This window comes from Micromys minutus, assembly GCF_963924665.1.
Source record: "Micromys minutus genome assembly, chromosome: 18".
Taxonomy (NCBI): Eukaryota; Metazoa; Chordata; class Mammalia; order Rodentia; family Muridae; genus Micromys; species Micromys minutus.
Genome location: NC_137953.1, coordinates 37,186,542 through 37,206,780, shown reverse-complemented (window position 1 = coordinate 37,206,780; position 20,239 = coordinate 37,186,542). Strand labels below are relative to the sequence as shown.

The 20,239-nt window shown below is 38.9% G+C and overlaps 1 protein-coding gene across 2 annotated transcripts in view; it reads right to left on the bottom strand.

Annotated features, from left to right (window-relative positions):
* TPK1 (thiamin pyrophosphokinase 1) overlaps nt 1-20,239 on the bottom strand; it is a gene marked incomplete at its 5' end in the record, with an annotated part of 314,282 nt that overhangs the window by 54,202 nt on the left and 239,841 nt on the right. For both annotated transcript variants that reach the window (XM_080931980.1, XM_080931979.1), the window contains one exon: nt 13,299-13,410. In XM_080931980.1, coding sequence (XP_080788106.1) covers nt 13,299-13,410 — 112 coding nt within the window. The remainder of the gene's footprint in view (nt 1-13,298; nt 13,411-20,239) is intronic.

The window sequence follows — 20,239 nt, the reverse complement described above, 5'->3', positions numbered from 1 at the left end:
TGAAATGCAGCCATCAAGGAACTGACCCCAGTGTGTGCTGCACAGAAGCCATTTCCTTGAACTGCCCTCCTCCAAGAACATGCATAGAACGCAGCTTGGAATTATATCATCCTTTTGTTGATAATCTGGTCTTGCTTCTGTTTCTGGCATCTCTGCCTCCTCCCCTTGGTACCTTTCCCTTTATTTATTCAATTATATAGCCATAAACTTTGCTTTTAAGTATGCTAGAGCATAAAATACCAGGATTTTAGTGTCTGTGGCTCCCATAGCGAAAATGAAAAGATCTGACGAGGGCTAGAAATAATTGAGTAATAATTCTGATAAACATTCTAAACACACCCTGTAGTGTACACTGAGCATAAGGAATCTTAGACCTTAAACTGCTTTCCACAGTGTGTAAGAGAAGTTGGTTAACTCATGTTTTATGAAAAAATTATTGGCAAGTTTCTAACTTGGAAGAAGTTTCTGCAAAGTTAAGTCAGCCTTTGTAAAGCTCTCTTCTAACAATGTAATCAGAGCCACCTTCCACTCCCCCAGGGATCCTAACTATGATAAACTCACTCTCTACATTTCCAAATCAATGAGGCAAATGTGTTCTTTCAGCAGAATTTCCCAAGTTATAATGTGAATTACTTGAGAAACAATTTTAAAAAAACCAAAAGATTCTGGGACTGTTTTTCTACTCAAAGGTACATGGCACAAATGGGGGTATTATTAATACTTCTGAACACACATAACAAAGGAAATCACTCATCCCCATTTCAGTACCTTCCCCGCTCACAAGCTTCATGCATATTTAAGAGAATTAATTTATTTTCTGCAATTTGCTTTTAAGAGCTTAAGTGGCCATTTGCTGTTGCTTATTTCAGGATTGTATGCCCTTGTTCTTTGAGTCACCGACTTACAGCTCAAGTGCTCCAGGTGTATTTATGCTCCCAAAGTATTTTAAATTACCCATCAGGAAATCCAATTTCCTATGTATAAGACTCAGAAGTGATTTTCCACTGTTAACTTTTCTTAATTAAGGATATAGGCCAGAATTCACTGCAGACTTCTTTGTACTACATTTATTCACTGGCTCCTGACAGTCAACATTTAAGAATGTCATCAACATTAGAATATTAGGTAGTCATTTCGATGAGACCACTCTTAGATTAGGTGCAGAATGACACTCTGAATATCCATAGCAGTCAGCACCATAACAATATGGACTTTTCACTCTTCGCACCAGGCACAACATAGGTTCAACATTCTATTGAAGCCATTATAAAGTCAGGAGTTACTAACTTCCCTTTCATTTCAATTCCAGAGATGTGAGAATTTCAGCAAAGGGAAGTGAATCAATGATTATCATTTAATAAAACATGCATATCACCCATTTCTCTCTGCAACCCGGGCATGTAATGAAAGAAAGGGGATTGAGGCAACTAGACAAAATAGTACAATATATGAACCTTAGACTGACATAACTATACTGGAAAATTAATAGAAATGAGAGTTTATATCTTGTTGGAGGAACAAGGGGAAACCTTAAGACCTCCAAAGCCAAAATAAATAAATAAATCAATCAATAACCAGATGGATAAATAAGGTGGGATTCAGAAAACTTAGTTTGTAGACTTTAGAACATGAGATAGATTGCCCATTCCATGGCACTGGCTATGAACCATGGATGCCTTGTAAGACAATGAGTGAAAGAGTGTGAAGCATATGATTTTATTGGACTGAGGTGTTGACCCTACTTCCTGATGATGATACTTCCTTTTTAGATATATGAAAGTCATGAATTTAAAGGAAAACATTTTAAGATATATAGAATTATGTTACCATGATGAACAGGTTCCTTTGAAGACATTCAATGTGTTGGCTGTCTGTGGAACATAGTAGCTGATCACATTATTCCACCAAAAAGATATAATTTCAGATTCACTTCAGATACTGTCTGATTCCATCCCATGAGCTCCCTGTCTATAGCCTCCCTAGTTTTCGTCTAAGTCCCCCAATGATCCTCAGTGGTTTGTGACTCCCTTTGTTGGGGACACATCATATATTTACATTACAATTCATAACAGTAGCAAAATTGCCATTATGAAGTAGCAACAGAGGAGTTTTAAGGTCAGAGGTTGCCACAACATGAGAAATGTATAAAAGGATCATAGCATTAAAACAACTGAGGTCCACCTCAATCTTATTAGTGGAGGAGAAAGGGAATAAACCAGATAGCACAAATAGACAGTTGTGTTTGATGGTTGTGTTACATTAGACATATTTTTGTAGACAGTTCATTTGATAAAAATTTACTCAGCAACTATTTTAAGTAAGGTATGTTATATACAAAGCAGATGGAAGATTATATTCCACAAATCTCTGTCTACACAGGAGCAGTTAAGAGGAAAAACATGGAAAGTATATGTGACAATCAGTGACAGCCATATGTTCTTAAAAGTGTACTGGGTCACAAGACCACAAAAAATAAACAAATAAACAAACAAATAACAAAGGTTTAGACCAGGCCAAGCGAAGACGGACATTTTGTTGTCAACAAGAGTGTGAGTAAAATATATTTATCGACTTCTGGGTAACAGGTTTGTTTTCAATTTGCTAGAGAACACTGACTGGCATGGTAAAGTTACCCACCTCACTTACCGATAAATATGTATGTCATTTATCATGCTATCATTATGCCTTTAAAAATTAAATTATGTACATACATCTAAGTGCATATGTGCATGTATGTAAAGGCACACAGTGTCATGACATACACATGTAGGCCAGAGAACATCTTTGGAGATTGAACTCCAGCTTTCACCTTTCATATGTCAGGAACTTTTGCCTATGAGCTTTGTGGGACTGCCCTTTATCTACTTCCCACTGTATTGTAGAAATGTTGGGTTACAGACATGTGCTTCTACTAACCTAATATGGGTCTCAGATCCAAATTCACATTTTTATGCTTGTGTGATAAGTGATTTACTCACAGGCATAGACATCAATAGACCTCTCTTATAAACAATATGGCTCTATTAAAATGCTTAATAATATACTTTCTCTGTGTTCTCAGCCTATGTGAAACACCCCTCAAATACCCTAAGTGACAGAAGCAAGATCTATTCTTTTTACAAAAGAATATTTTCATTTCTTTATTGAAAACATCATGTTTGCACACAAAATATTTTGATCATAATTACTTCACAATTTCATCTTCCAATTCTGAACAAAGGTTTCTCTCCTAACTTCTTATTCTGTTTTTTTTTAAACAAATGAAACAAAAGACCATCATCACCACCACCACCACCACCACCACCAACAACAACAACAACAACAACAAAAAAACAAAAACAAAAACAAAAACAAAAGCTCTAAAACAAAAAGAAGCAAACACACCCAAGAGGACTAGATGGCAAGAAAAACATCAAAGCCAGTGGAGCGACTGCAACACCAACCCAGACATAAAACCTTAGATCCACAATTTGTCCTCCCTACAAGATGTGCAGGGGTAAATATGTAGGAAAAATTGAAGGAATGGCCAATGACTGGCCTAGTTTGAGACTCATGCAATGAAAGGGAGCCTGCCACCAACATAATGATATTCTGCTATAGTTCCAGAAAGATGCCCAGCATTAACACCTGAGAGGCTTCACACAGTAACTAATGAAAACAGATGCAGAGACCTACAGCCAAATATTGGGTGGTGCTAAGGGAATTCTATGAAAGAGGGAGACAAAGGATTAAAGGATGCAGAGAAGTTAAGGACACCACAAGAAAATATACAAAACCAACTAACATGGGCCCATGGGCCCACAGAGATGGAACCAGCAGAGAGCACACCCGGGATGGAGCTAGACCCTCTACGTATATGTAACATTTGTGCAGTGTGGCCTTCATGTGGGACTCCAAACAGCAGGGAAAGGAGGTGTATCTGACTCTTGCCTTTGAACCCCTCTCCTCTAACTGGGCTGCCTTGCCTAGTCACAGTAGAAGATGAGGCTAGACCTACTTCAACTTGATATGCCAAGTTGATAGATAAGTTGATACCTATAGGAGGTCTCCCTTTCTGTGAGGAAACAGAGAGGGGGTATGGAGGGAGGTGATGTGAGGGGGAGGGGTTGGGAGGAGAGGAGGAAGGGGGAGCTATGACTGAGATGTAAAATAAATTCCTAAATTAAAATATTACATTCCACAGAATCCAACTATTGATGCCCCTGTGTACATGGTTGCAGTTCAATCCACTGAAACATGCAGCCCATTAGTGGCTATATCCCTTTAAAAAAAGATTCTCTCTTCCCAGCTATTATCAACTGCCAATATCTCTACAGCCATTGGGACCCTGACTGGCTTTATCTGATGTGTGCACTGCCTTCTGTACTTAAAATGCTGCTACTTTTCTGCGTTATCGAGAGTGACTAAAATACCTCTTCAGTAAAACCCACTTACTCTAATCTCTGCATCTCAGTCAAATTATGATTCCCCCTTTCCAGTGACGGCTTCCTCCTAGGAACCCTTTATGACGTTCCCTCTAATTGCTCAGCTTTATGTCTGTCTGTCCTTTAACACAAGATCCACTCTTTCTTATTCACCTGGAAATATGACAGTTTCCCAAGGATAAATACCACTTCATTATTTAGTTCCTCCAGTTGACTGTGTGAGGGAAATGAGTAAGGTCTAAATATAAAAAGCAAGGGTCACTTTGATAAGCAGCCCCATGGTCAAACAGTGGCAGTTAGTCATCTGCATTATGAAGATTGTATTATGTGTATTATGTAGGACTGAGAGTAGAATTGAAGCATCTATAAACAATGTAAAATGGCCTCATCTGGTGGACAAAGTAAACAAAGTGATGGGAATGAATGTAAAGCCAATGTTTATATTGATACAATGTAGCTAATTCTTTGCTTCCTGTTCCCTTGTTGTCCTTTACCCACAAATAAGCACCTTTGCCTACAGACAGTATGTGAGGACCTAGCTGGAAGTGACATTGGGCAGCTGGACACCTCCTGGCTACATACGGTGGGCTGTCCAGCTCATCTCTCACTGTGCCCTACTCAGTTTCCAACTAAGTGCTGTAAAAAGCCCCCAGTCTAGCAGTTGTAATAGCTCTCTATTTCCTTGGCACAACCCAACACCATCAGAACAGAAGTGCCAATTGATCTATTTCTCCTTGCTTCTTTCCTCCGCAGGCTTCTAGATGTGGATCTATAGCAAATGTCTCTCTAAAACTCACTCAGTCTGTTTCATGAATTTCATTCAGCAAAGTCAAGAGACAGCCCGAAGGCCATTGGCTCATTGCAGTTTTTAGTGGGTAAGTTTTCTAGATCCACAGCCTTGTGAGCTAATCTCATCAAGAGCCGGGAAAAGCTTTCTTACTCTCAAATATAATGCAGTATCTTCACATCATTAATGCTGAACAGGAAGCAGTAGACCATGGTGAGGGGTTTTAGGAATAAAAAAAATCAATGAGAAAATTGATTTTATTATACTTTATTTTGATGATGGTGATACTTGCTAGAGAGAGAGTGTGTGTGAGAGAGTGAGTGGGAGTGTGTGTGTGTGTGTGTGTGTGTGTGTGTGTGTGTTTGGTACTTCCAAAATGTGGGAGTTAATGGAATGTGCTAAACCTTGACTCATACTTGGACTAGTAATGCATACACACATGTACATATGTATATACATTGCTTTGAAGTGTATCAATTCCTGGCAGAGTAATTTAAAATTTTCACACTTAGAATTTAACTTATCCCTTATTATCCTAATTGCTGTTGTGGTTTTTGGTAATGAACTTCTGCTTCATTACCTTTGGCTGTAGTGCCATTGACTTTGTCTCATTACAGCATTCATGTAGGTAAAATTCACTTGCTCATTTAAAGTGTTGTTAATTACCTAAGTTGCAAATGGCATTAATGTAGATAACTAGGAGCAGACCCATATGGGCATCTGATCCAAGGACAACACATTGCAGTAAAGGAATAGGAAGCATGCTTGGAGGATGACAGTAGCTGTCAAAGATCCTGAAAAGTTGGCATGACTGAGAATCTGAATCCTAAAGTAAAAGAACAGTGATAAGGAACAGTGCAACTTGTGTAGAGTGTGATTTAAATTGGCATTTAAAACTAGTGGAAGCTCTGGTTGACTAACCAGAGTTCCTGGGACTAAACCACTATCCAAAGAGTACACATGGACAGACCCATAGCTCTAGCTGCATATATAGCAGAGGATGGCCTTGTGGGGAGGAGAAGCCCTTGGTCTTGCCAAGGCTCCATGCTTCAGTGTAGGGGAATGTCAGGGTGGGGAGGCGTGAGTGGGTGGGTGGGTAGGGGAGCACCCTCATAGAAGCAGGGGAGGGAAGATGGGATGGGGGGGAAAGAGGATAACATTTGAAATGTAAATAAAATATATATAAAAAATACTAGTGGAGATGTTAAACGGAAAACATACTGTGGCAACACCAGGGATGGGGTCATGTGATATGGGGGAGGGTAGTGGTGACATAATGCTGCATGTCAAATGCTTTAAGAGGCTCCGAGGAGAACAGAACAAAACAGTTCAGTTACACCATAAGATAAAATACACAGAATGATGCAAGCAGTGAAAAAAGATTGGGAAATAACTTAGTCCACTTAATCTTTTCAGACAGCAGTGGATGGTGGGGAAAGAGATGCTGGTTTATATACATGTTAGAATCACAGGAGCATCAAACAGGATGAAAAGGCTGCCAGGGCCAGCCCAGTCTTTATTCTCTAAGTCCTATAAGCAAAAAGCCAGACTTCTTATACACCTTTGTGCCCATTCAGAAGAGCCCCATGTATTTAGTTCCCATTGTCATCAATACAGTGGAAACCATGACACTTTTGCCCTTAGGGAACCTGCTTTGGTAGGACACAAGTCAGTGGAACTAGGACAGGCCTCATTTTTCACCTTTCTTAACTGTTTGCCAAATTTAAGTTGCCCTCAACTCATTTTTTTTTTTTCTGTCTGGGAAGACATGCCACTTGTATTCTGCAAGTTAGTAATTTTCTAAATAGGTAAGTAAAATTGCTGAACAACTTTATCTGGTTAAAAACAAAAGAAAACAGAACAGAACAGCACAACACAACAGAACACAAGCCCAGAAAGTAAATTGCATGGCTTAGGGGATCCATGATCCTTGACCTGAGTAGCATCGCCTAAATTTACAAGTGGAAGGCAAGAATGATTCCACAAAGTTATCCTTGGACATTTACCTTTAAGCCCAACACACACACACACACACACACACACACACACACACACACACACACACACACTAAAAATCAGAAAGCCTTTCCATTTGATAATTTTATATAAGTACCCCCTTAAAACACATGCACATAGGAAAAAACACTAGTGAGGGATGAAAGAGACAAGTTGTTATTTCAAGATGAATTGTTGATGTAAAGATAATTTGTACATCCTGGTCTTTGGTGCTCTAAGCCATCATTATGCAGTGAACTGAGTCACAAACAACTTACACAGAAAAGAAACATACAAAGCAGGGTGAACCCCCAATGGCTCCCTCAGAGGTCCCCAACTCTCATCTTGTCTCAGCTTCTCTGGCACTTTTGAATGCTACCAGAAAAGACACTAGGAAAGAAACCAAACTCCTGGCTTTTGTTATCTGGGTCCATTCCTTCTCTGGGTTCACCAGTTCTCAAAATGAAGAAAGCCTTAGTAGTCAGCCATTAGTTCTTGGTGTGGTAAGAAACAATGTGACTTCATAGTACTGTCTAAGTCACTGCTGCTGGGTCAGAACTTGAGCCTTGTTACCACCTTTCCTCATATCAATCACTGAGGTAAACAGCTATATACTTCCTTTTTTCTGTCACTTTCAAGGAAAGCTCAAGGTAGGAATAACAGATATGGCAAATTCTTTTAAACAATGATCTCTAGACATGAATTTTGTCAGTAGGTCTGAAGTGCTGAAAAACTGTCACTTTGCTGCTTTATAATCTTGAAGTCAGAGATCTTTGAGTCCTTTAGTTGGTTTAATTAGACAATTGTCTGAAGAGGGGAAGAAACTTCTTTGCAATTCTTTGCTGTTTTCGATTATCTTAAGAATTTATCTGCTCTGTATGTAATTTTTACCTTGATTATTCTTTGAAATATAGCTAAACACATTTTATGATTATGAACATATTTACTTTACAACAAAATCTGGGTGCATGCATGCACATACACACACATGTGCATGCACATACACACACGTGTGCAAACACATTTTCTTAGGTAAAGGAGCGTCTCGTTGGGCTTCTAGGGCTGGCACACCCCTCCCACCTTTTATTTAAGCCTAGTGTTCTCCAAATATTTTCAGACTTCCTTCATTAGCTGTTTGCCTTCAAACAACCTAGAGATCACAGCAGCAGCTCCCTGCTGAGAAAGCCACCTGTGGAAGGCCATGCAGCCAAAACCCTCTTTGAACAGGTTAGTTTTCTTCATGAATGAAGGATGTGATTTTTTTCCCCCATAATTCTTGGTAAAATTTTTATTTTTTTGAGAAGCATGATGAATGAGAACATTTGGTTTATGATCAGTCCTGAAATGAGCAGTCACAGCAAGAGTAAGTTCTGTGTAAATTAGAGTGCGGTCCATAAGTCTATGTGCTAGAAGATCAACTAGTGCAAAGAATACCCTAGGTGCTGCCTACAGGGTTTTAATTGCTGAAGTATTTCTTCTGTATCTTATTTGCTTTGAGCCTGCCCAATGTGGGGGAAAATCTATCTTGAAAAAGGACTTTGAGATAGGCTCTTTTATAATGTTCAAAATTTAAGAATATAGACAAGCTAATGAACTTAATGAATTAGTTTAGCATATGTACACAAAGGACTAAGTCAGAAAATATGGAGTTGAACAATCCATTCAGTATTTTCTGTTTTACATTTTCATCTATAAAATGAGGATAATGATATTCCCTCCATATTAATATCAAGCTTGACTTAGTGACTGAGTTTACAGAAAGAATAGGCTGGGATATAAGAAAGAGCTTCAGAACACAAAGTATTCTTATGTGGGACCAGAAGAAAATTATACCCACTGTGCAGTTCCCGCGGCAAAGTTTATTCACAGCACTTCTTGATTCTTTCTCTACAATTCACATAATCAGAAAAGTTATTGCTTTGTTGTCTGGATATATTAACTGGATGGCTGAGTGCACAAGGCCCACTTCTGAACCGGTACAGAAATGAACGTGGAGGAGGGAAAATAGAAAGGGACTCTTGAGCTTCCACTGGAGTCATACTCATTCGTCAACCTGCCCACATAAATACTGGGAAATCAACTCAGTTAAACAAGTGGGGAGGCGAGCTTGAGTTATAATAGTGTTCCCAAACACAGGTCAATAAAAACCTGGCATACACGCATACTCCCATTTATCATATTCTCTGCAAAAGCCCATTAATTGTTTTCATATTTAAATGGCTAGAATCAACCACAGAAATTTATGTTGTCAGACTGTTGGGCATTTTCTAAAAATAAAACAGGATGCTATAACATATAGTAAATTATTGTTGGTTCTTTGTGTTCTCAATGGAATCACAAAAGGGTCAAATCTTAAAAAGGAAAAATCATTCAACTCTAGTACAAATTCTGAAACACAGAAGACAGTACTAGAACCAAAAAAAAAAGTTCTGTTATTTTAGTCTTAACTTTGACTAACTCTAACATGTACCACTTCATCATATTTATCTTTTATTTAAATTTATTTTTTTTCTTTTATTAAAAATCTTTTCTTCATACAATACATTCTGATATGGTTCCCCTCCTCCCATTCCCCATGCTGCTTGCCACCTCTTCTCCCATCAGAATTCACATCCTCTCTGTCTCTCCTTAGAAAACACACTGGGACCTTAACAATGATAATAAAATATTGTAGGAGAAGACAAACAGAAAAGAGCAAGGGATGCACGTGCAGCTGGGTACACATCCACTCAGAACATGGTCGAGGAATGGAGTTGTGTGAGAAATCTGAGTGCTTGTGAGAAAACTCCAAGAAAACAAGACAAGAAGCTTGTGATTTCAGTTTCCTCAGAATCTAGAATTGTCCTTGGGATGTGCTTTGTACCCCTTCAGGTGTAGCAGGTGACTCTGGGAAATGTGTTTTTTGCCCCGTGGGGCGGGGCTTGTGCTTGTGCTTGCATACTTTACTCAGTTGTCTCTTACCCGCAGAGTATACTGTTTGGTGCTCTGAATAAAGTTGGCTACTGCATAAGACTTTAGTCTGACTTACTCTTAGGTCCCATTCTCCCAGGATCACACCACCAACTAGAGTAGTAACAATATACATGTTCCACACACACAGGAATTACTAAAAACATAAAACTGGAAGCCATAACATAAATCCAAATACCTATGAGGTTAAAAAAAATGCCCTGTAAAAACCTCATCAAACAAAAAAACCTCCCAAGAAGCCACTGAGTTTGTTTTTGTTTTTGTCTTAGTCATTGACTGCTGAGCACAGGGACTGGCCTTACTAGTAGTTTGTATCCCCAGTGAGACTCCCTTGAGGGAACTGATTTTTCCTTTGTGAGTGGTTATTAGTTGGAAATATCTACTAGATTTGGAGGGGGGGCTGTGTTTCTTTCAGCACTGGGAGCCATCTGGGTCACATCTCTGCAGGCTCTCTGAATGCTGCCACACTCTATGAGAGTTTATATCTGTGTCAGTCCTGCTGCGTTTAGAGGACCTTGTTTCCTAAGTTGTCATTCTGTGGAGAATATCCAATAGCCTTGGCAATAGCCTGAGTTGTTTAGGGGTTCCTTTGGGGCCCCTTGGACAACAACTTGATTAGACATAGCCATTCCTGACACTGCAAGCTTCATTTGGGGCTCCACCTCCTCTGTCCTTTGGTAATTTCACTTAAATCTCTTTCATACACTAATTGATTTTGGGAAGCTTGTAATGTATTAGTTTTCCATACAGCCCTTCAAATGTTCTTTTACACTAGCTGTTTCTCCCTGTACTTCATCCTTCTCCCCCTTTTCCCATTCCCTCTCTCTTTGATCATCCTGTTCTTGTCCCTGCCTTGTTCATTCATACATATCTATTCCGTTTCCCTTCCCTAAGGAGATCTCTGTTTCCTCCTAGTCCCTTACTGCACACATAAAGTCTATAACACTACAGATGGTAGAGTAGTGATCAGTGACTTAACTGCTGATATCTACATATCAGGTAATAAAACTGTGTTTGTCAATCTGGGTCTCGGTTACCTTACTCAAGATGATTTTTTCCCTCGCTTACTACACGTACCTACAAATTTCACGATTTTATTTTTTTTCTTTAATAACTAAGTAAAACTCTACTGTGTAAATGTGCCACATTTCCTTTACCCATTCATCTACTGTCAGAAATCGATACTGTTTCCAGTTTCTGGATATTATGAAGATAACAGTAAGAAACATGGTTGACAAGAGTTTCTGTGGTGGGATTAAGAACCCTTTGGATAGATGCCCAAGAATAATATCGCTAGACCTCGAGGTCGATCATTCCCAGCATCCTGAAGAACAGTCATATTGACTTCCATGGTGGCTGTACAAGTCTTCAGTCTCACCAGCAATGAATGAGTTTCCCCCTTACTATATCCTTGCCAGCAAGGACTATCATTTGTTTTATTAGTCTAGGGGCATTCTGATAGGTGTAATATGAAATCTCAAAGTAGTTTTGATTTGCATTTCTCTGAATTACAGATGTGTCCCAACATGCATTTTTCATTTATTATCATAAGTATGTAGAAAAAAACAATTATTTTAAAACTTGAAGCAACCTGTAACAATACAAACGCATAATGGCATTTTGTATTTGGGCAATATCAAGCATTATATCCTTCCTAGAGAGCACTATTTTTCAAAATCAGGATGTGCATAGTGCTGTGAAAACTGGAGGGTAAGGGTATTCTAAAGAGCTCAGGGAAGTTTACTTGGACATATGACTCCCATTACCAACTGGACTAGGATGCTGGGCTACACAGCCCTCTCTTCCATCTGTCCTTTGGCTTGGTGCTTTATCCTATATCTCAGACAGAGCTTACTGCTGTCTACCTTGGATCCTTGTAAGTAATGAGAAATGTGGGAATTAAAACAGTTGATATAGGTTGCAATGTTTTCAAAACCCTTCTAATGGGAGCTCATATCAGCTTTGGCTGAACAGCTTCAAAGCCCATCACACGCTTACATGAAGGAAGGAGACCTGCTCTCTCCTTTTAAACTGACAGGTCTCTAGATGTGCTTCAAAAGAGCTCTAGTTTTCCTAATTGTTTCAGCACCGAGTCATAGAAAAGATTTAAAAATAATCCTTTTATTTTCTAACTATTTCAACGGTGAACATGTTAAAAAAATAATGACATGGCTGTAGGGATCTCTTAATACAGCTTTAGACAGATCACGGTTAATCATAGCTGACTGATTCCATGTCTGGCATTTTTTTTTGAAAACAGCATCAACATTTATTTAATAAACAAGGTCCCACATTCTTATTTCTATTTTTTCTAAGACAGGAAGTTTCTGCATAGCTTAGTGCAACTCATAATTTTTGGAAAACAGTTTAATATTTAATAACAGCAGCTAATCTGTGAAAGCTCACAGGTTTGATTATAAAAACCACTTGCAAATTCAGAACTTGTATTACTTCTAAAACATGAAGTGTGGATCCTGTACACAAATCAAGAGAACAGTGGACAGCACAGACATGACATCCAGAGGCACAAATTAGAACTAAAGCAGGAGAAAAGGACTTCAGAACATTTAACTTAGTAAATTGAGTTTTAGTAACTAAAAATACCAGCAAAGAATTTTAACAATATGTCAGCCATATACCTGATGAAGAACTCATAACTCATGTGAAGGACTCATATTCTAGACCAAAGGGAACAACTCAATTACTAGAGTAGCGAAGACTTTGGTATGCTTTTCTCCAAGGAAGATGTACAAATGTCCCCTATAGCATATAAAGAGTTGCCGGGCCATCATAAGCTGTCACCGAAACAAGTGGATATTATAAGTACACTTTCTTTGGCTCCACACACAGGACAGAGCAGAAAATGACAAGGACAACTGAGGCTATGGAAACTCAAACACTCAGATGGTGGTGGTAGGAATTGGCAGGGGCTACAGAAATCAGCCTGTCATTTCATCCTTAGGTTACGTATATGAACACCGAAGACACTGAGGATGAAAACTGCCAGGCATGGTATGCATGTCTGTGAAGAGGAGGCTGCCTCTAAAGTCATCTCCGCCCAAAGCAAACAGCCTCTTCCCAATGAAAGATAAACCCTCCCTTTCTAGAAGGGTTTTACTCACTGAGGTTCCATTTCAGGCCTGTTGTCGTCACCTGGTTGCAAGGCTGTCCAACAGGAATAAGGCCACACCAGCTGCCTTCCATTCCAGTGTCTACAAGGAGTTTGTGCTTTCCCTGAAGAAAAAGAGCAAGTATGAAGAAGGGCAAGAAAGAAAGAAACTGCAGCATGCCGGGAGCCAGCTAAGAACGCCTAATGTGACTTGTCATAATGCTAATCAGATTAACTTAGCACATTCTTTCACTTGATTCAGACCTACTTATCTGTATTAGCTTACTATTAATTATAAGTTTTACACTAAAAAATCAGTTAAATATGTCCAGGGCCACACAGATAATCTTATTCTTGAGGCCTACCGACTCTAAAGACACCATCCATTGCGCCTGCTGAAGATGTGACACTGAATTCTAGACTCACAACCAAATACTGTTCAATGATATAGAAAAGGCTATTTCCCAAGTAAAATCTTTACTTATCCAAGAGTCAGGTTTTTAATTTTCAGGATTCAGCATAAGCATTCTGAAATATTTAGCCTGTCCTCATGGCCATCACTGAGATCCTCATGATGTATACATGTGTACACTGGTTAGTTTTTGTCAACTGAACACAAACTAGAGTCACGTGGGAACAAGGAACCTCACCTGAAGTATTATCTCTCTCAGGCTGACCTGTGGGCATTTTCTTGCTTGACGATTAAGTAGGAGGGCTTATCCCACTGTGGTGAGTGCTGCCCTTGGGGAAGTAGTGTTGTGATATATAAGCAAGCCAGAGAAATTAAGGCAGTTAGCAATACCCCGCCATGGCCTCTGCTTCAGTTCCTGCCTTCAGGTTTCTATCTTGACCTCCCCTCAATGATGTCCTGTAAACTGTAAACCAAATAAACCCTTTTTGCACCAAGCTGGTTTAGGTTATTATTTTATTACAGCCACAGAAGGCATTAAAATAATATGGGACATTCTATTTAAATATTCAATTAGATAAGGCCTAAGTATAACTAAATGAATGATTTTTAATGGCAGTACATTTTGAACCTGGTTTCTGCTGTTGGGAGAGAAGAGGGACAACTAAGTACCTGTACCATGCAAGAGATAATTAATACCTATACAGAAGTATGGGTAGACTGTGTGCTACAGCTAACATGCCTGAGCGGCAGAAATGAGTCTTCAGGATGACATCTGAAGGATTCTTTGCTCAATGCTTAAGTGGAATGGCTCATCCCACTGTGAGTAGGGCCACCACTGGGCAAGTGGTTCCGGGTTGTATAAAAAACAACATTGCTTACTCATGGACCTCCATGTTAGCACTAGAGATGTGTCTCTACATAAACATTTCAAGTGACAATAATGGGTCCACACTAGGTCCTCACTCATTACAAAGGAGTCACATGAAGGCATGGTAAAGAGAACATTGCAGGCAGTTTATATGTGTGCATGGGGGCTGGGGACTGTACATAATCTCCTTAATGTACTCAATGGTAAATCTTGAAAAGTAAGTATGTGCAAATTTTAAAAATGGGGAGAAGAAATGGGATGAAGAACTGTGGGAGGGGGGAGGGACTGAGAGGGAGCAACAACTGGAATGTAAGCAATTAATATAATTTAAATTAAAAAACTGACTCACAGCAACCCTTCATCCTGCCCTCATCGGGACTGATGGGGGAAGGATGGTGGATCTGAAACCTCACAACAGGAACAGGAGTTACTTCTCAACAGCTATTACAACTGCTTCTGACTTTGCTCTAAAAGTCTTTAATTCTCTGCACGGCAAGTACGTCATTATTGCTTTGTCAGGTTTTCTTTTAAACCAAGATCGTCCACTTTACCACACACTTGTTCCCGCCTCCCTCTTTTTCTCCAAAGCAAAGCAAAATAATTCTCTCTGAAGATAGATATTTAGGATACAACACAACAGAACATCCTGAATACCACACACTGCACATTTTAACAAATACTGAAAGAGGTGAAGATGTTTATTTTATAGTAACAGCAGTTGTCAGTAGACGGGTTGGTAGAAATTCACTGTTCATCACATAATTTGGGCTCCAGAAGGAAGCTATGTAATAGCATTTAACGTAGGTAAAACTCTGGCTCAGATTCCTGTTTAAGGCTTTACTTTGAGGGCAGAAGTGCCACACTATTGGAGTGTGACAGCTAAGCTGCAACCTCCTGGCATGGAGTTGCATATATAGGGCTCAAGATGGCTGAAGAGGGAGGGTTGGCATCCACATGAAGGCCCAGGTCATTGTCCCTTTGGCATTTCTGACAATGGGAGTAACTTGCTGTTTCAAGGAGGGATTCCCACATTATGGGGGTATCTTATTTTCAACGTGTTGATATTCACCCTGGCTTTTAATTACTCTTCTTCTTGTCTTTGGATTGTTTTGTTTTTGTAGAAGCCACCTAAATACACTGTATGTTTGGTGTTTCTAGTATAGCAAAGAACAATGAAGGAAAGAAAATAATTTTCCAATTGCTGGATATTAACTCCCTAAAAGATTATTCTTCAGTTTCTAATATTTAATGCAAAGTAAACAGTACACACATGTGTGCATACACACACACACACACACACACACACACACACACATTACATTACATTTTATTATCCTGGGGAGAGAAGCAATGCTGTGAAGTCACAGACTTAAGCAGCACAGAGGGGAGCCTCCTTACTTGGCTTTGCTAGGTATTCATAGCGTTTCTAAGAACCAATGCACCTTAGCATTTTCATTCTGGGAGTAAAATAGTTTAGAGACTTGAGAAGTCACATATAGGTCTTAGACTATCACCAATTAGCATTTTGTGTCTTGCTTTAAAAGTGTGTTTTGCCATATATAAAGGGTCTCAGTATTTATAAATATGTAAATTAAGCTTTTATGGCTAAAAGAGAACCATATTATGCTTTCATCCTCGATCAGCATGTCAATGTGACATCGCTAAGAAATGAATGACTGGGTGAAGGCATTTTTGTTCATTCTCTAGATTTCTCAATTTATAATATATGCTAGTCTATATGAGATTTGACAGAAGCAGGCATCCGGCCTGACGTTAAAGAACTCCTGCAGGATTTATGGCTTCACTGAGGAGCCAAGGCACATGAACTAATCATTCACTTCCACATATTCCCATGAATCACTGCACAGGTTTCTGCTCCATCCTCTGATCTCGGCTAAGATAACTCTTTGAAGTCAAAAGCAGTTCTAGACAGTGCAGAAGCCACAAAAATCAATCATGGTTTGCCTCTTCAGGTGTGTTTATTAGAACATATGCAGCCTCACTGTGAGGAAACTATCATCCAGTAAAAAGGCAGTAAGATGTAGCATGGCATGTGTACTGGAAATCATGCAATGTTTCCCCAGACTGCAATTCTAAGCGGCAGGAGAGCATATATACTGATAGACAGATACCCACTGAGCACTAAGAGGCCATTCCCATCGCATGTTGTATTGTGTGTCTTTACTGCAAAGGATGAAAGCATAATTTTAAAAATAAGTCAAAGATTTCCCTAGTTTTGTCATTAAAAAATCATAATATGAAGGTAGCTTAATTCAATTTATATTGTGAAGTCCTTATTTTCAGGAACGACACTAACATTTGTACAAAAATTGTCTTAGTATGAGCCTCACCAAATACATGGAAAATTGAGAATATCACAGAACAGACATTCAACATACTGGTGATTCAAAAATCAGTCATCCTTTAAGTGGCTATTAATGCTCAAAATACACCCTATGTTGACTTCTATATACAGTTCAAGCACCCAACTAGACCTAGTGAATGGAACATTCCTGCACACTGAATAAACAAAAGACAACCTCTAGCATCTTTTGCCACTCTGTCCAGGTTATTTAAAATGCAGGGAAAATTAAAGAAAGAGGATAAATAGACCCACATCATGTGTACCAGAAAAAGCTGTTACTATGTGCACACAAAAATGAGGATTGGTGTATTTTCATGCTGATGCTGATCACGGAAAACAGCTGTACGACAAATGGTCTCCAAAGAACTTGCATTTGCAAAACTTCAGAGCTAGAAGACTCAAGAGACCCTTTGATGTTCTTTGAAATAGGTAAAAAAAATCAAAATGTAAGAGTAGTAGGTTAGATTAAACAGCCTACATTACAGCAGTTTTAATATATCTTTTACACACACACATTACACACACACACACACAACACACACACACACACACACACACACACACACACACACACACACACAGAGAGAGAGAGAGAGAGAGAGAGAGAGAGAGAGAGAGAGAGAGAGAGAGAGAGAGAGACTCCTAAATCAAATAAGATTTTTTAAAAAAAGTTTCATAGATGGCCCTCTTTCAAGTTTCAATATCCATTCACATATTCCATATCTTGAATCTAGACAGTCTTGTAGGTAAAAAAAAAAAAAAAAAAAAAAAAAAAGAGAGAGAGAGAGAGAGATCAAAAGCAATAACCACCACAATGAACAGACCAAAGAACACTCTTATGAGTACTAACTTAGATTCCCTTTACCTTTGAAATAATATCTCATTTCTTATGGAAGCTTTATTTTTGGAAAGATTCCTTTCCAGAAGTGCTTGCTGACAGGAGACTGTTATAGCAGTTTCCTGAGAGGTTCTGCCAGAACTGGAGTTTCACAGCCAACTATTAGATTGGGCACTGGAACCCCAATGGAGAAGTTAGACATATGACTGAAGGAGATGAAGGGGTTTGCAACCACATAGGAAGAACAACAGTATCAACCAACCAGGCTCCCCAGGGCTCCCAGGGACTAAAGTACCAAACAAAGAGTACACATGGAGGAACCCTTGGCTGAAGGCCTATATGTAACAGAGGATGGCCTTGTCTGGCATCAATAAGAGACACCCTTGTTTCTGTGAAGGCTCAATTACCCCAGTGTAGGGGAATTCCAGGGCAATGAGGTAGGAGTGGGTATGTTGGAGTGGGGAGAACCCTCATAGAAGCAGTGGTTGGAGAGGATGGGAGAAGGGTGTTCCAGAGGGGAAATCAGGAAAAAAAATAACCTTTGAAATGTAAACAAATAAAATATTCAATAAAAATAAATATCCCCACTTAATCAATAAAAAAAGAAACCCACTTGATAATGATGACCAGTCTCTCTTGTCCCCCCCCCACACAGACACAGACACTCACATTGAGACATATAGAACATTGTATATAACATTAACATTTTGCTTTATTATTTCAAAAGCTAGAATATTACAGAGGTATGTTTCAAAATTGTGAATTTGTATTTGATTTTTCTTCTGGGAACTATCTACTAAAACCAGGTTGAAATCATGTGTTTTCTGACATGAATTTTATCTTATTCTCTAGTTGAACAGTTAACATTAAATGACTAACAAGAAATAACCTTTTTAATGCTAATTAAGCTACTTAGTTTATTCAAAATTAGAAAAAAAATGAAACGATTTTTATAATCATTAGAATTCTATTAGGGCAGCCTCCTTCCCTTGCTAGCCCCCTAAATCCAGACTATCTCAGTATTCACACTGATGAAATCAACATGCCTGCTATTCTTCCTTCATACCTGCATTCATGCTTCCTTTCTGATGTCCTATCCTATCTTTATGGTTACCTTTTATTGGAACTGGAGTAAAGAGTCTGCTAAATGGTGCCACATTAAAATCCTGGAAGCTTATTCTCCACCATTCCATTTTGAGTGATGATTTCTACGAATACTTACTCCAGGAGTAAGCAGTACTAATAAGAGAGCTAGAACAAGCTACATGGAAGGGTATTATGAGCCGGAGTAGTGACTAAGCTTCAAAATATTCTTCACTGAGTTCCCTTCTATGAAATGCAGCGCCTGGTCAGGATGGCCACACTTTTCTACAGTCCACTATTTCTCCAATCTGAAATGGAGAATCCGCAAAGGAAGACAAGCCCCATGCATGTGATCTCCTTATGTTTACCATTTAGCACTGACAAATGATTTCCTTTCAACTGCTGCAAACGTTACCTGTGCCACAAAATGCAGCATTTTGCTTCTAGATTGCATCCGGCAAACGCATTCGTATTGTTACTCTAAAAGTGATGAAGAGCCTGCTTTTATTTTCCTGGATGAATTAACAGCACAGAGGGAGACTGTCTTTAATAAATATCTGACTGGGAAATTGTTTGGAGCAAACAGAATAATTATTGATGAAAACGTGTCAATAGTTTTGAAAAGTTATTTGAAAATTTGAGTAGAATAGATGGAGGGGGGGCTTTAAAGTACAGGAAGGGAGGTTCAGTTGAGCAGAAAGGACCCACAAGAGGCTCACCACGACCTAGTCAATGTTCATCTAATTAAATAGTAGCATAAAACTGTACTCACCAGTATTTATGAATACCCTGTCAACAGTGCTCAAATCACACTTTACAGTATATGCTCTGTACACATCTGTTGTATAAAATGGAAATTATATGCTTCTGTTATTACATCATTTCAGGACTTGATTACAGCATACTAAGTGTTCTAAGAACAGAGATTTAGGCATTTAAGCTATGAATACTGATTTATCTATGCTCTTTTGTTTGAGAGTTCATTCCAAGCACAGGCTTACATTCCACAGTATGTTTTAAAAGAAAGTGATTAGTCCTCATGAGACTAATGCAAAATATTAGCAAAGAGAAAGTATTTAAAACATTTAAATACTTCTATTAAGGTATCTAAAGATCACTAGTCCCGATATTTAGTAAATTAATAATATATTTAACGTTCTTTGTTCATCATTTGGAAGGGTTCCACGAATTTGTGGTATTTTAAAACTGATACCATGCCTGCAACATACCCCTTGTTTTATGAAACAGTCAATAGGAACAGAGTCTATGACTACTTTACGTAATGAGCTCCCATTATGCTCAGTTACCAGTCATCCCAGGTTTGCCTCAGACCTTTGAGACTTATCCTGAAAACAGAAGAAAGAAAAGGAGGAGGAGAAGGAAAAGGA